General features: G+C 33.4%; 2 protein-coding genes across 2 annotated transcripts; one reads left to right on the forward strand and one right to left on the reverse strand.

The window, feature by feature from the left end:
• Nucleotides 1–426: 426 nt before the first annotated feature.
• LOC116026104 (TMV resistance protein N-like) lies at nt 427–5,481 on the reverse strand. The gene is made up of 5 exons (XM_031267554.1): nt 4,693–5,481; nt 3,035–4,133; nt 2,521–2,946; nt 1,269–2,189; nt 427–1,163 (listed from the first exon to the last, which is right to left on the reverse strand). The coding sequence occupies exons 1-5, from the start codon at nt 5,214–5,216 to the stop codon at nt 603–605; spliced, it is 3,531 nt and encodes a 1,176-aa protein (XP_031123414.1). The 5' UTR covers nt 5,217–5,481; the 3' UTR covers nt 427–602.
• Nucleotides 5,482–12,321: 6,840 nt separating this feature from the next.
• LOC116024703 (probable ascorbate-specific transmembrane electron transporter 1) lies at nt 12,322–16,789 on the forward strand. The gene is made up of 5 exons (XM_031265674.1): nt 12,322–12,408; nt 13,097–13,444; nt 13,959–14,007; nt 14,092–14,291; nt 16,204–16,789. Exons 2-5 carry the CDS (start codon nt 13,280–13,282, stop codon nt 16,462–16,464), a joined length of 675 nt encoding a protein of 224 aa, XP_031121534.1. The 5' UTR covers nt 12,322–12,408; nt 13,097–13,279; the 3' UTR covers nt 16,465–16,789.
• Nucleotides 16,790–16,902: the final 113 nt, after the last annotated feature.

Genomic DNA, 16,902 nt, shown 5'->3' on the forward strand with positions numbered 1-16,902 from the left:
TATTTTAAGCTACTAGCTTATTTTAGGAACATTACCAAACAGAGCTTATAGCTTATTAGTAGCTTAAAATAAGCTATAAGCTCCTAAATAAGCTCTGCCAAACAGAGCCATAAGCTCCTAAATAAGCTCTGTCAAACAGAGCCATAATACATAAAGTAGGAGTACAACTTAAGAGTTCAAGTAGTATTCTCAACAACCCTTATGGTCCTAAAAGGATTCCAAAAATTATGGACTATGCCTACACAACCATCCCTAGGAAGTTAAGAATCAAATTGCCAAAAAAAAAAAAAAAAGAAATACTGTCATAATAAAACACATTTTTGACTCATTTCCAGAATTTCCTACCCATGACACAATTACCAAGACTGGTATATTTGAAAGGATTGTCAAAATGATCTACTGGTGCAAGTTAATCCGTACCTGGGCTGATCTTCTGAGTGCATGGCATTGAAGTGGAGGAATTCATCAATCTATGTCATGGTGTTCTCAATGCCACATTTTGAAGTGTACCAATTTGCTTACAGTGGAAATGGTAGAAACAAGTATTCTTGGTGAGCCATTTAGGATTTCCCAGAAACTCAACAGTGAGGAAAGGGTCTGTCTTACATTGGCTTCTTTAGTCTCATACTTTCAAGCCAGAGAAAATATCTGGGCTGACCTGGAATCTCCACAGGAACAACATCACCACATGGATTAGCATGTTTTGATACAGTTTCAAAGCTTGATTCTTGGGTATTCACTTGCTGCTCCTCGACGTACCAAATTTTGATCCCCAGCTCCTTGAATCTTAGCGGTCCAACTACTTGCGCGAGAACCATCAAGAAATCTCCACTTTGCAACTGACTCCCCAAATTCCAATGACTTAAACACATCATACCTTCCCTACCATTTGGAATTCCAAAATACGGTGGCTGCAGCCGCCAACTAACGAGCTTAGTCTGGTCATCAATTTGAATGGATGGACCAATGACACTAAATTCAGCTTCTTTATCATCTGAGCACAAATACACCAGACAGAAACTCAAACCTTGGATCCTGTAGTTTTCAATTGCAGGCAACGTAAAAGAAGATTGGGGACTGGTAAAGGTGAACTTAGAGTTGAACCAGCTAGGAATGCAATCACCAGGAAGAAAAGTCGTGAAGATGCCCGGTTGATATAATATCTGAAAAAGATAAGAGTCATACAGACATAACATAATTAGAAAGCAGATACACTAGATATATAGAGTTGTAGGTACACAGAAACAAAGATAGGGTGGAAAGTACACCTGAGGAGAAAGTTTCAAACATGGCAATTTAGCCAAGTATCTGGATCTTATCTTGACCATAATATTTCTAATAGTTGCCAAATTTGGCAACCCTAAAATGCCACATATATCAGTATTGACATTTTCTAGAGGTTCCAGTTTGAAATAGCCTTCTATTTCAGCTAATATCTTACAGCCTCGACAGAACATGCGAAAACCTTCTTCAAGTTCTGCTTGATAAGATATTTTTTCCAATGACATACAATCATCTGCATTCAACCTTTTTGATATATGAGGCAACCCGATGAGTGACTTGAGCCTGGGGCACAAGGTAAACTTAAGATTTCGCAGCCCTCTAAGGCATTTGATGCTTTCTGGTAGACTGCAAACTAGATTATTGCTCAGGTCCAAGCTTTCCAGCATGGAGAGGTTACTGAAAGCAATTGGAAAGTTATCATCAGATAGATTGCATTTTGCAAGACTCAAATGCACTAAAGAACGGGGCAAATCAATGTGAGAAATTTTAGGACATATGTTCCGCTTTCCAACTAAGGACCATAAAAATGAATATGGTGAGTGCCATGGATGGACTCCCGACCTAGATACAACTTGATTCATTGCAATTCCATCTGCATGCAGCACTTTCAGCGAATCAATTTTTTCTAAGTTGGTTGGCCAGTCAAGATTAGAGCAACCAGAAATAACAAGAGTTTCAAGACATTTTAGCAAGCACATGCTCTCAGGAAGCCTTCTCAAATTTTTGCAGCCTTTCACATTCAAAAGAACAAGTCCTTCCAGGCATCCGATTGTTTCATGAATCTCGGTTAAACTTGTAGAGTATTTAAGTATAAGCTTTTCAAGACTGGGGACTCCCAAAAAATTTGGTGTTCTGGTAAGCTTATAGGAGTGGCTGAGATTCAGAATCTTTAGAAATCTGAGAAACTAAGGCATCAAATAAAGAAAAGAAAACATAGTAAGATGTCACTTAATGAAGTTGTCAAGTACTTAAAGTAATCTTTCAGAGAACCAGTTTGGTTGGCGTGAGTGGTTGTGCACTCTTATCCCTTAAGAGAGGTTAGGAGTTTGAATCCCCTCTTGTATGGAAAAACCAATCTGGCCAGCACTTTGCCCCTTAATTGGGCCGGCCCGGTGCGAACGGGGATTAGTCTAAGTATGGTACGGGCTTAAAGGTGTCTCCTACAATTAGGGCCTGCTTAAGACACCTCGTAGTCTAACCCAAAAAAAAGTTATGTTTCAGAGGCATATGTTATACCCTGGATCCTTTCCAAACTTGTTTGAAGCTGTTGTAGCGCAGATCCAGTGCAATAAGGCTTTCCAGTGGAAAATCACTTGGTATTGATTCCAACTCCAGTCCATGCCAACACAACCATCTCAATCTTTTAGGAAACTGTTCATAGCTTCCAATTAATTTAGCAGAGTTGAGTTGAAGAAATTTTAATCTTTGCATTTTTAAAAAAGCATCACTTGTGAAGATTAGCACATTTGAAGCTTCTGCACAATCCCTTGAATGCCAAAAGAAGCCATACTGACTTTTCTTTGACAAATGTCCTTCAGATTTCCCTAGAAACTCTGCAAGTTTGCGTTTTTTGCCATAATTCATATTGATGGTTTCTTTGGCTGGTTCATTTGCCTCGAGCATTTGCATTTCAAGTTTGATTCCTTCAACTCTTTCAGTGCCCTTAAAAAGAAAACATATTAGATTGTTGAAGATAGACTATGCACACATTTAAAAGAAAAAAACAGATATTGAAGAATGTTCTCCTTACAGTTTTCTCTGTTAACACATAAAATGAATCCTTAGGATGCCAAACATGACTGCGCTTTCCAGGCTCTTTTGGTGATTCTTGACGAACAATTTCCCTTCCCATATCTTGAACCAATTGATGCATGCTAAGTTTGTTATGCTCATCAATTGCCAACAGATTTCTCTCGATAAGATTTTGGACCCCAATTCCCCCATGAAGGTCACAGCTATCTAGTACTGCAATTGCCAAATCTCTATCTTTTCCAACAAAAAAGCAGGCAAGATGAAGGAATATATTTCTATCATCATCATCTTGTAAAGAGTCATAACTTAGTCTTAGTTTATCAAGGATTCTATTATTAGGAATGGCTTCCAATTTTTTAATAGTACTTTCCCACACATCAAGATGTTTCCCTGCAAGAGAAGATCCCAAAATTTCAAGAGCCAATGGCAGTCCATCACATCGTTTCACCGCCTTCATTGAATAATCTACATATTCATCCACAGGGTGAGCTTGACCAAACGTATGCAAGCAAAAGAGCTCAAGAGATTCAAATAGAAGCATACTTTCAACTTTGTATACCTTACAAGTCTCATGACTTAATAAACGTTCTTTCCTTGTAGTCACAATGATTTTACTCCCTGGATAAAACCAATCTCTTATTCCAAATAAATCGTTTAACTGCTCTGGTTGATCCACATTGTCTAGTACTAGGAGGATTTTTTTACTACCTATGGCAGCTCTGATTCTCCTTATCCCTTCATCAACACTGGATATTTGTTCTTCTTTCCTCCTAAAAATGTCAGAAAGAAGATTTCTCTGCAGCATAATCATACCATTCTGTTTCTTTGAAACTTCTCCAACATTTGCCACGAAGCTACTTCCTTCAAACTTATCACAGTTTGTAATATACACAAATCTGGCAATGGTTGTCTTCCCTATCCCACCCATTCCATACATCACAAGTATGTCAACATCATTCGATCCATCTTGTACCCACAAATTGATATCATCAGCACGACTACGGATTCCGATCAGGTAAGGGGCAATGCTGTGAACAGTTCTATTTACTTTATCTGTAATCACTTTAAGGACTTTTTGAATAAATTTTGACTCATTCCTGAAATCATAAAAATTAGAATTCTTTATAATAAAATAGGAAAGTTAAGCCATTAGGGATTGGAGGAAACAACAGTTACATCACACCTCTGAGCTTATAGCTAGAGCCTTGACCACTAAACCGAAACTTGAAATCCAGGGCACATTTTAGGTTTGTTTCATAGCTTATTTAAAATCTTGTCATGTATGTTACACTATTATAAGTGTTCAATTTTTTTTTTTTTTTTTTGGGGGGGTGGTTCATGGACCAATTCAACTACAAATATAATCAAACTCACTAGTAATCACAATATTACAAGTTCGACTCCTAGAAAGAGAAGCCTATAGTTTGAGGCGGTCAGCTATGGACAACCTAGATTGGTTTACTTGCTTATGGTCTTTTACCAGCTAGGGTAACAACCTGGAATTTAAAACGTGCACGCGGCTTCCCTAGTCACTCAATAAAAGAATCTAGTGATTATAGGATCTAAAAGATGGATTGAAATTGATCAACCACAACCATATTTGCACTCAAAAAGCTTAAAGTCAAACTCAGATGGCAAATAGAGAAACAACAGTACCATTCTGTATGATTTTGAAAAATCATCCCCCCAATTTGTGCAACTTCTTTGAGTGCACACCTCCAGCCTTTGATCTTCTGAGCCCACTCTTCACCATCCTCACAGTTTTGAGCTACAAACCGCATCTCATGTTGTGCAAAAGCTTTTGCAAAGCTCCCCATTTGCTTTCCAACATGGGATGGATCAACCTGGTAGAAAACAGGCAAAACAGCGTGCCCACTCCTCCGATTCTCCATAATCACCACCAGTTCATCCAAACACCAGGAAGAAGTAGCATAGTTTTCAGATAAAACAATGATTGAACTCTTCGCTCTATGGATCCCTTTGAGCAATTCCGACTGAATATTTTCTCCCCTCTCAATCTCATTGTCATCCCTAAATGTACGCAGCCCGGCATCCACCAACGCCTTGTAAAGCTGATCGGTAAAAGTTCTTCGAGTGTCTTCGCCTCTGAAGCTCAGGAAAACATCGTAGATACACCGCCCACGGAAAGCAGCTGCTTTTTCAGCTAACACAGCGGCCATTTTACAAACACCTTGCCTGCAATTGAGATGACAACTGTTTGCGCCACAATTTAACCGTCTTGATTAAGAAACTTCGATCCTCAAAACTCTAGCCTACAAAATCTTAATAGTCAATCAATGAATTGAAGAGGGAAGTCACAAATATTTTCCCATAACAAACAGAATCTAACTATTCCTAGTTATCTTCTGTTTTGCAAATTTTCATGGTAAATCCTATCAGTTATCCATACTATCAAACATTTTATGATATTTCTTCTTGTAATTACAGAAATATCACTGAACATCTTTTCTTAATTTTCTCTTTAAAAAAGTTGGTAACTGGATTACAGGCAAACTTTTAGACCATTTGTGGGATAAAAAAAAAAAAATCCAAAATCTATCAAAGTTAGACTAATAAAATCTTAACCATATTCGGGAAACAAAGGAGAAGCTTTTACGGGCTTGACTCAATGATTCAAGGATCATTTTAAAAGTCATACCGAATGTTTAGAATATTGAATCTTTAATTTAATGTATTGAAGGTTATTTTTAAGTAGAATATTTGAAAATGAACCGTAAAAGAATAACATTCAATATATTAAAAATGAATTTATATCTATAATTCACCTTACAATATAAACAATAATAACAAATTATGCTACAGATCGGGTCCACCTTACAAGGTGGACTCAAGTGCATGTTCACAATTTTAGAATTCTATATTCATAACTTTAGATCTCAATATACAAAATTATATTACTCAATATTTATAATTTTTTAAATTTATATTCACAATTTCAGTTTACTGTATAATACGTAGTAATTGACAAAGAAGATTGGAACACAGTAATGCACTTTAGGATTTTTGAGTTTAGGCCCAGTTTGTATTGTCTTGGATTGGGCTTCTTGCATTTTTTAAGAAATTGATTGATAGAGATAATAGGTTTCTTGAGATTATTATTTGGTTTCACGGAAATATAATTGTGTTAGGTAGATCATAAATATAAAAAATTATTATTTAATTTGAGTATTAATACTACATTATTTTGTATACTATGAAATAATGTAAATTCAATTCATAAATAATATACTTTTAATATATTAAAGATGTACCTTATATTCATGAAAAGTACATAATTTGAATATTAAAAATATATTATTTTGTATAATGTACATACATACACAAAAATGTACTTTTAGTATATTTAAAATGTACTTTATTATGGTCGACATAATAATTTTCCAAGAACTTATTATCTTCTTATACATTGAACTTAATTTGTTTTGATTTTTTATCACTTTGAACCAAAAAAAAAAGTTCAAACATAGATAATGATAAATTAGGTATTACCAAATTATTCTTAAGAACTCATAAATAATCTAATTTCAAGGTTCTCTCAAAATATTTATTCCGATTCCCCTTGGCCTTTGCAAGAGGAATAGATCATTCATGGAAATACTATTTTCAAAGATAAAGTAATTTATCAAACGATGAAATTTTGAAGGTTTTTTTAAAAAATAAAAAAATTAATTAAAGGCTTTTAAGTTTATGTGGAAAAGAGAGGTGAGATGATAGAGAAGAAAATTATTGAACCCATGCAAGTGTTGATTTTTTGTGAGATCCTCTATTAGGACAAAAATAAAAAATTAACGATGTAGGTGCGTGTTGGGCATGAAATTGAACAAGTGATCTTTTGATTCGAAAATTATGTTCCACCTACTCAGTCACCACATAATTGAACTCTTTTTTTTTTTTTGAGTATTGACTCTAATTGCACATAAACTTCAAAAATCAAATTATCCATTTTACCCAAAAAATAAAAAAAGATTAAAAGTTAAATATTTAAAGTTGATGAAGCAAACCAAAGCACTTTAACTAATAAGCCATTTCCAAACACCTCATTTGTTTTTGGATTTATTTGTGTATATACAACCCAAGGTGAAGAAGATTCTAACAATCTCTTGACATAATTTTTTAATAAAGTCAAATTCGGTTTTGCAAAATGCCAAGCATTAGACTGCAAAGACTAGATTAGACATGTGTGTACAAATGGCCCAACAACAATATTTATGAGCATATTAATGACACAACCAAATCAATCAATGGTGAATTTAGTATAAGCTTATCATATACTATATCTCCCTGGCTATTTGGGGTCCTTTGTAAATTGACATCTAACTAAAACTAATTGTGGAACAGCCCCACTTAACAAGATAATTACCACACCTCCTTCATCATACGCAATACCTTGCATCATGCATACATCATTACTCCTATTGATATAGAATTTTTGGATTTTAAAAAAACACAACAATTTAACATGAATTCCTAATTTGGAATTTTTATTTGTAAATAAATGAAAAATTAGAGATTTTAAAAAAAATATTTATTTAAGAGCAAAATTGAGGGTTGGAGTTGCATAATACTTATTTGATTGGTACCTATGATACTTCATTTTATTTACCTCCACTTTAGAGTTTAGACTCACCAATCACCACCGCTTTTTTCTTTTTTTCTTTCTTTCTTTTTTCTTTTTTCTTTTTTCTTTCTTTCTTTATTTCTTTTCAGTCTTTATTTATTCATTGTCCTTATTGTCCTTACTTGAGGTTGAATTGAACAAGAAGACAACAACGAAATCAAACGTTGATTTGGTGTGTATACATTGTATACAAATTCACATTAATATATTAATCTCTATTTTTCAAAAAAAAAAAATACTAATCTCTATATATTTGTTTATGATGTATTTGATTCTAGTTAATTATATTGTTGGTTATAATATATACCTAATAAATGTACAGTTCAACTATTAATTTATATTTTTAGTATTATATTCTATATTAAATTTGTAAAATATGTAAATTTATAAATTAAACTACCGGTACATTTCATCAATAGTAATAAATATAAGTTAAATTCTAATACATAAATCTAAGATAAGTTATAATACAAAAAGTTAAATCAAATTCTAAATTATCTATATCATAGGTAATATATAAAATATTGATCTAAATTATATTATTATATATACATATTAAAGATGTAAATTTTTACATCATCTATTTTAAGCATAAGTGAATTTCTAATTTAATTAGTAGTATTTTGTGCATATTTATAGTTTTTTCCAAAATATAATTTCGTTTTCATGTTTCTCAACTCTTCTATTTCCTTTTAATTAAGCGAGTGCACTTGTGTTAGAGTAATAAATCATTGGGATGTGATACGTTATGAAAAGTACAACAATATATAGGTTATAAGTTTCTCAGATTAAGAGTTAATTCCATTTTTTGTCATAGATTTATAGGTGACAATTTATTTTTAGTCATTTTTTATTAAAACATCATCTTTTGGTCCTAGTATTATTGTGGCATGACCATTTTTAGTCCTTCATCAACAAAATCGTTGAAATATCGTTAAATACAAAGACATTTTAATCTTTTCTATACAAAGTATATTAAACCGCTATATTTTTTATGTTTATTTTTTTGAAAACATCAATAATTGAAGACCAAAATATTATTGTATTTAACGATATTTATACTGTTTTGTTGATAAAGGGCAAAAAATGGCCTACCCATAATAATACTAGGACCAAAAGTGGATGTTCTAATAAAAAAGGACTAAAAGTGGAATGTCACCTATAAATCTAGGACCAAAAATGAAATTAACTCCTAAGATTAAATACTATTTCTACTCTCAATTTTTATTCCCTCTCATAAAATATCATTTTTCATAGGAACCACAGGATGAAGATAACTAATTATTCATTGCCACATCAGGAGTAAAAGTGAAAGAGTAGGAATAATATATATATGGCCAAGTCCCAGTACGAATAAGTCTTAACGTGCAGCTAGTGCGGCTGCACCATTAGGTAAGCAAAACGCACCAATTGTGTTAGGAAATGCACAACAATGAAATATACCAACGCACTACAAAAACGTATCACACACCAAAAAACACATCATACCTCATCACACCTAATGATGCGTATCTAAATGGTGCGTTTTTGGTGCATTGATGTATTTCTTTATTGTGCATTTTCTAACACTATTAGTGCGTTTTCGTATATCTAATAGTGCTGCTGCACGTTAAGGCCTGGCCGCATATAGAGTAAAATTTCAAAAACAAAATATTTTCAAAATGAAGAAATACTAGCTATCCTAGGCTCTTAAAATTTTCATAGATTTCATAATTTGTATCAATCATCAGGAAGTCCATCCCCGGCCTGTGTTATCCTGAAAGCTCCTTTCAATTGATTAGAGAATAATACTAATACTAATTTGGATTATGCATTTAAGCAATATCGTGACGAAGGCGCAAGGAGAGGAATACTCCATTTGACACGCAAACGCGGATTGATTTGTACGTGTGGCCTTTAAGTTTAACTTCATTATGGACTGTCATTATTACACATTTCTACACTCTTCCGATAGTCAATTGTTAAATCAAAATTGTTACATACCCCAATAACTACGTTTAACTTCATTTTAATATTCCATTACCCCCCTCCCCAATTAAAATGTAAATTAAATTTATTTTATAATTACAAATCTTTATTTACAACATTTTGTTTAATATAGATTGCATGGCATGCATACATAAATATTTAACTAAAAGAGTTAATGTCCATTTTTCCCTAGATTTATATGTGACCTTTACTTACTTACTTTTTTTTTTTTTTCCAGAACACACCTTGTTATTTATAGTATTATTGTGATACGATCATTTTCCGTCATTTATCAACAAACCTATTTAAATGGCGTTAAATATGAGTGCATTTCAGTCTATTCAATTCTAAATGTTAATTTTTTGGTCCTATATCGATATGTGGCATTCCATTGCTGCGGAGACTCAGGTTGTAGATGCTTTGTTGCAGAGGCGCGGATTGCAATTGAAGAAGATAGAGGACTATAGCCATGAATTAGAAGTTTTTTTTAAAAAAAAAAAAAAAGAAAAAAAGAAACATATAGTGGGTTAGTCCAGTTTGTATAAAGACCAAAACATCCTCGTATTTAATGTCATTTAAACATGTTTATTTATGGAAGACAAAAATGATTATACCACAATAATACTATGACCAACAAGAGATGCTATGAAAAATAAGACTAAAAATAAAATGACACTTATAAATTTAGGAATAAAAATATTATGCTAATTAAAACATATATAATATGCATTTTAATTAAATATTATGATCTTAGTACTAAAAAAAAATATTATGATATAATTGATATTAGTGTACGATAACTGATAACCGTAACAAAACTTATAAAGGATGAGAAATTGAGAATATATATTTTCCTTCATGATAACTTATGCTACAACTCCATCTTATAACAAAACATATATATAAAGCATATAACAAAAAAAATAAAAATAGATATAATTGGAAGATATATATCAACCTTCATATTTAGGCAAAAATTTCATTTTTCCCCCAAAGTCATTGACAATGACTGTCAACAAATCTACAATGAGTATGTATTAATTTTTTAAATTATTATTTGATTGTTACATTTAATTTTAACTAATTTAAAGTTAAAGATGTTATCAAATTGCATTTGTCAAGGTAATCCTTTAGTAAAAGTAGTGATGCACATCTAGCTTCATATATACGTTATTGGAGTGATTTTAAAGGGAAATTAAAGCAGACGTTCCATAAACTTTTACGTAGTACACCGTAATTGGTGTAACGTGTAAGATCACAAATTAAATAGGTTTTGTTGGTCCCATTTCTAGAAATTTAAGTAATATGGACTTAATTGACATGGAAATGCGTATTCTTTTTATTGCTTTCAGAATAAGGGGAACAACTATTTTGAGTGTTGCTTTGATTTACGAAGAAGTTTATAACTACTATTTAAATGTGCGTTTTGGTGAAACTCGTAAAGGACCACTGAAGACTAGCTCAAACGAACTCAGAACTTTGTGGTTATCAAACTAACAATTTGATCAACTCGGTTGGAATGATTCGATTGATGTTATGTAGTTCCTTGTGGATTCTTCCTCTCTTATTTATACAATTTGTACATTATTTGCCAAACAAAAGAGCCATGCACGCTTAAACTTTTTGGTCAAATCTTTACCACTGAAAGTAATTACAAAACGCATTATTAAGTACGGATAATTATTGTTACTTTCCTTCCAAACTTTATTCTTGTATTCAGTTGAGTTGTCCATGCGGGTCAGGATAATTATAACTTGCGCAGCATGGAGGACGGTCGGATGCACGTGTTGATACTCTTATCCTTGAGTTGTAACCGTGGGTCAAGGGCTAAGACTTGGGGTAGAAGCCAACGACAAAAAATAAGACTTAGAGTCAAGAACTTACTGTTGATGCTTATAATAAAAATAAAAACATTAACATTAACATTTTTAAAAAGTTTCTGTGCATAGTTATACGAGATAGAAGCTTAGTTGAGGGAAGATGATGGAGAAAAGAGAAAAATAAAATAAAATAAAATAAAATAAAATTGTGCGGATACAAGTTTTGTGTGGCTTCCACATAAATCCAACAAAAATAACAATCGTGCTTGTGTTTGCTGGGCGCATATAACTGTCTTTTTAAAAAAAAAAAAAAAAAGTTTTATTAGAATTTTTTAAAATTTTTTAAAATTTTTCTTCTCTCCCATCTCAATTTTTGATCACGAAAAAATGTAATGTTGAAGATGCAATTACACTACCATGGGCTTAACTCTAACGACGAAAAAATAAAAATAAAAATTGATTTATGTAACTTTATCCAAACTATAATATCATATATTTTAGTCTTAATTGAACGTACATACCTAATTGAGACGAAATGTCATGTTTTTTTTTTATTATTATTATTATTTGTTTCCTAGCTAGCTAGCTTTTAGATGATGCATGAAACATCTATAATAATCTATTATATAGGTTAATTATATCCTTAATATATACGTGGTAATCCTTGAATTGCACCAAAAAAAAAAAAAAAAAAAAAAAAACAATTTCGGAAAACGATGTATATGCCTGCACATGCAAGTGAAGAAAGTTGCCAAACAATGGTGTTGTTACGTATGACAATATTCTCGGACTTAGCCTATTTATATCCACAACCATTATTGCCATCTGCCAAACTGTAAGGGCAATAGCCTCAGTCACATATTCACTATTCTGAACTGTAATGTTTCAGTGGTTTGGCCGCCTCACAACACAACACTCCGTGCACTACCCTACAAGGTTTTCTAGGTATTACCCTTTTTTTTTTTTTTTTTTTTCAGATGACAAGAGAAATCTGCACCCACTACATTAGGCCATTTACATCTGTGAATAATATTGGGATAATGTCAGATATTTTGCCAAATGGCAAGTGAGAGAAATAGAGAGAGAATGTGAGAGGTTCTTCTGCAAGAACAAAGATAATAGCAGGAAATGGAGCCCACGGTCAGCAAGCTACAGCTGCATCACGCAGCGTGATGGGCAAGTAGTGCGCCCAGCGGGCGCGTGTACTGCAGGCGCCCGCTGGGCGTGTCAAGTGCGCATGACTTCTTTTTTTTCTTTTCTTTATTTTTTTTTTTAAATATCATATTTATTTTATTTGTTTCCTCCCCTCCTATTTTCTCTTTCCTAATCATACTTATAAAACCCCTCAAAAACCACGAAATAACTCCATTGATAAGGATGCTCTGAAGGTATGTATAATAAACATTGTCTTATAACTCTAATCTACAAAGAATTGTAAGTTCAAGAAGGTCAGTAGGTCGTTCATTCTCACTAAGAGTCAAATTTATATAACAACGGTCTGACTAATTTGATTGGGTGGTATGAATTTATTTGTTTTTTTTTTTTTGGGCTTAGAAAGTTAAGTACTATGTTTACCGTTCGGTTATTTGGCATCTCCAGGTTTATACTTTATACCATGCATTCATTGTGACAGGTTGCTGACAGCCACAAGAAATTAAACAGATTTCTGGTCAGGTCTTGCCCTTTTGCGACGATTTCAAGAACCCGTTAATTGCAAACCAAAAAAGTGTGTACTTAATTATCTCTCTTCAGACTTCACTTCCTCTCTGGTTTAGCTATATATCTGAGCTGAGAAGAGTTTAGGGTGTCGGTAGCCATGGCTAAACAAAGCAGCTCCAGCTTCAAAGCCGCGTCGGCGTTGCCTGCAACTCTGCTTGCCCATTTGCTGTTCGTAGCCATATTCACCATGGTCCTCGTATGGCTGCTCCACTTCCGGGAAGGCGTGGCGCTCCGCTCCCCCAACAAACCCAAGATTTTCAATGTTAGTTTCTCTGCCTTGAGCATAATATATATAAATAATGAGTATTTAGGTAATTCCAGTCAAATTGATCAGGCAGTTGATTTGATAGCCACTAGGTTACAAGTTCCACTCCGAACTGCCTATTGACCTAGTTTGAACTAATCAGCTATGTTGATTTACTTCCGTGTTATCCTTTTATTGGTTAGAGTCACAAGGCATGGTTTATCTAATGTATACCCTTGAGTAATGACTTGGTAAGGTGGGTTATAAGTTCAACTCCATGAGGGAGCAGTCCATTGAATTGGCCTAGTTTGAGCCAGCTAGGCTAATTTACCTTGTTGTAGTCATTTGTCGTTAAAAAGGTAAGATTGCCGGTCAGTTAGGTTGTTTTATCTCCCTGTAGTTTTTTGTCTGTCTAATGTCACAAGGCGGGGTAAGGGGTTTACCAGTACCTGCGTTTGAATAGTAGGTGTGAGTTTCCTTGGTCGCTCAAATAATGAGTGCATAGTCTCACTGTTTACATACATATATGCAGGTTCATCCTCTGCTTATGGTGATTGGGTTGATCTTGGTGTCTGGGCAAGGTATGTCATATCCATATATAAGAATTTGTTGGATTCATTGAGTGCAATGGATTTGAGGTTGTGTTTTGTTGGTTTGGGTGTCAGCTATAATGGCATATGCGACAGTGCCATCATCAACTAAAAGGCAGAAAGTGGTTCACATGATTCTGCACTTGATAGCTCTTGTTTTTGGGATTGTGGGGGTTTATGCAGTCTTCAAGTTTCATCATGAGGCCAAAATTCCACATGTATATACCTTGCATTCATGGATTGGGATTTCCACCATCTCTTTGTTTGGTATCCAGGTAAATACCTACTTCTATAATCTATTCATACCACTCTGCTATTGGTTGCAAGGGAATTTTTACTTTTATCTTCCAATATATCGACCTGTTTGGTAAATAATCAGCCTATCAGCCAATTTTGGCTTATTTGACCACTATTAGTTGGTAAATAATAAGCTTTTTGTAACTTCAAAAGACTACTCAAAACAGCCTTTTCAATTAGCTTTTTGAGAAAAGAAATTATACCAAACAGCTATCAGCTCAGCTAATTTATCAAACAACTTTCTACAATCAGCCAATGTTATCAACAAATCATACCTTCTAACCCAAACAGCCAACCCAATCAGCTAACAACCATTTACCAAACAAGGCCATCTTGTTTTGTGTTTGAAAATGTTGCACTAATGGCCTTATTAAAGTATTAATAGTATACCCAGAAATGGTGGAGTGGGTAGATATTGATAACATAATAGTAAGTTCCGTTGCTTAAGGAACAAAAATCCTAAGTTTTTATAAAATTAATAGTGTATTTTATTATAATCTTATTTTTATACTTAGATGTTGCAATTTTAATATCTTATGTTGACAGCCTTGCCCTTTGTCCACACTCCACAGTCCACACCGTCCTGACTTGGTCATTTATTTGCCTCCCATTCAGTTGGATTTGTAATCCACTAATCGTAAAAGTACAATTATATTACTTTCTTCTCCCTAAAACTTTGAAAATGATTTTATATTGATTTTACAATTTTATATTTAGGTATTACATAATTTTTTTTTTTCGAGCGATGTTACCATCTTAAATTTTTCTCAAAATATGAACTTTTATATGTGAATTTTTTTATTTTTATATTGATTAAGAAATATATATTTTTAAACTCGTGGTTTAATCAACCAATTTATGAGCGACTAATGAATATAAGTTCTATTGTCATGTTAGCCGTAGAAAATAAGGAGAGAAAAATAATATATTTTTAAAAATATTTTCTTTATTTTTAACATAAATGTATTATTAATTCATAGCAAGTCCAAAGACCATTTAGTACGTTAAAAGTGGAGATATGGAATAGTGGATTAGAAAATTGAATTAAAAATGAGATTTGATAGATTGAATTGGATTGAAAATGATGTGTTTGGTTGAGAAAATTAGTGGCGGGATTAAATGATCAAATAAACAATATACAATATCCAATATCCAATATCCAATATACAATATGTTTAATTTGGGGAATCAATGAAGAAATTAATAAGTAGTACATTATAAAATAAATAAATAAATAAAAATTGACGAGTGATTGAGTGAGGTGAAGTTCGTTGCATATTGACCACTTTATAGATATAAAATCATTTTTCGTGTCAAGCCCGTTAAAGAAGTATGACTAAAGTTGTTTTTAATTTAATTTTTGTAGCATTTAGTTTAGAGTTAGTATATACAGAGTAAAATTTATATATTAAAAAAAATAGTAAAGTGACAGACAACTATATATCAACCACTTTTTTTTTTGTGATGAGGCAAACATATAGCCACTATCGGGAGTGTGCACTATGTAAACTTCGCTTATATATATATAACATAATGAGAGATAAATCACACTAGGAAGACCTTATACAATAAGCTTGAGTGACCTTCATGTACAAAAGTGATGTTCCACCCATTCGACCACCTATTTTGAGACAAAATACTATTAGCAAGAATTGAACATATGAACTTAGCACAACCCGCTTTATCACACTTTCTTGTGCACAACCCGTTGAACTTAGCCTACAATGTGCATAGTGCATTCCCTAATTTTTCACGGTGCGAGTACGAAAATATATCAAAAAATTTGCAGATACAGACGGAATACGCCTTTCAATTGATATGTAGTAGAAACACATGACAAATTACAAGTAACTAATTTAAGTTATATTGTGGGCATATATATATGTGCAGTGGGTTTTGTCCTTCTTGACCTTCATGTTCCCAAAAGCAAGGAACTCAACAAGGGCAAAGATTGCACCATGGCATGCTCTGCTAGGGATCATCATCTTCTCCATGGCAACCATTGCAGCACTCACAGGCTTGACTGAGAAATTCATATTCTTGCGACTCACAAACCACAGCCAAGAAGGACTAGTCATCAACTTCACTGGTTTGCTCATCCTTCTCTATGGCATCTCTGTTGCCCTCACTGCCCTCCTCCCTGCAGCCTGATCATCACATCCTCCTTCTATACATATATATATTTTATCTCTTTCTATATATATACTTACATGTTTTCATGGGTTGTATATGTATGATATCACTTAGTCATCTTGGTCAGTTTACTTGTGGTCTGTTACAATGTAGTATCTGTTCATAATTACCCTCGAACTCATGACCTCCCATTTGGAAAAGTTACTTGTGTCACTAGACCACAAGGTCATTGACAGCACACGCAAATGCATGTATAATTAATGGCAATTTCATGAGAATATTTGTAGTGTGGAACACCTCAAAGAACATTTTCAAAATGCAATCGAGTACCTGATTCCTAGCACTAAGCTAGGTTCTTGCTGTTTGGTTGGTTGCCATGTTTGAGATTGGCTGAAAGTGCCTCAGAACAAATTCCTCAACCTAGACAAAGCATTGAGTTAGGGCAAAATCGAGCCT

Source organism: Ipomoea triloba, chromosome 7 (assembly GCF_003576645.1).
Source record: "Ipomoea triloba cultivar NCNSP0323 chromosome 7, ASM357664v1".
In the NCBI taxonomy this organism is placed as follows: domain Eukaryota; kingdom Viridiplantae; phylum Streptophyta; class Magnoliopsida; order Solanales; family Convolvulaceae; genus Ipomoea; species Ipomoea triloba.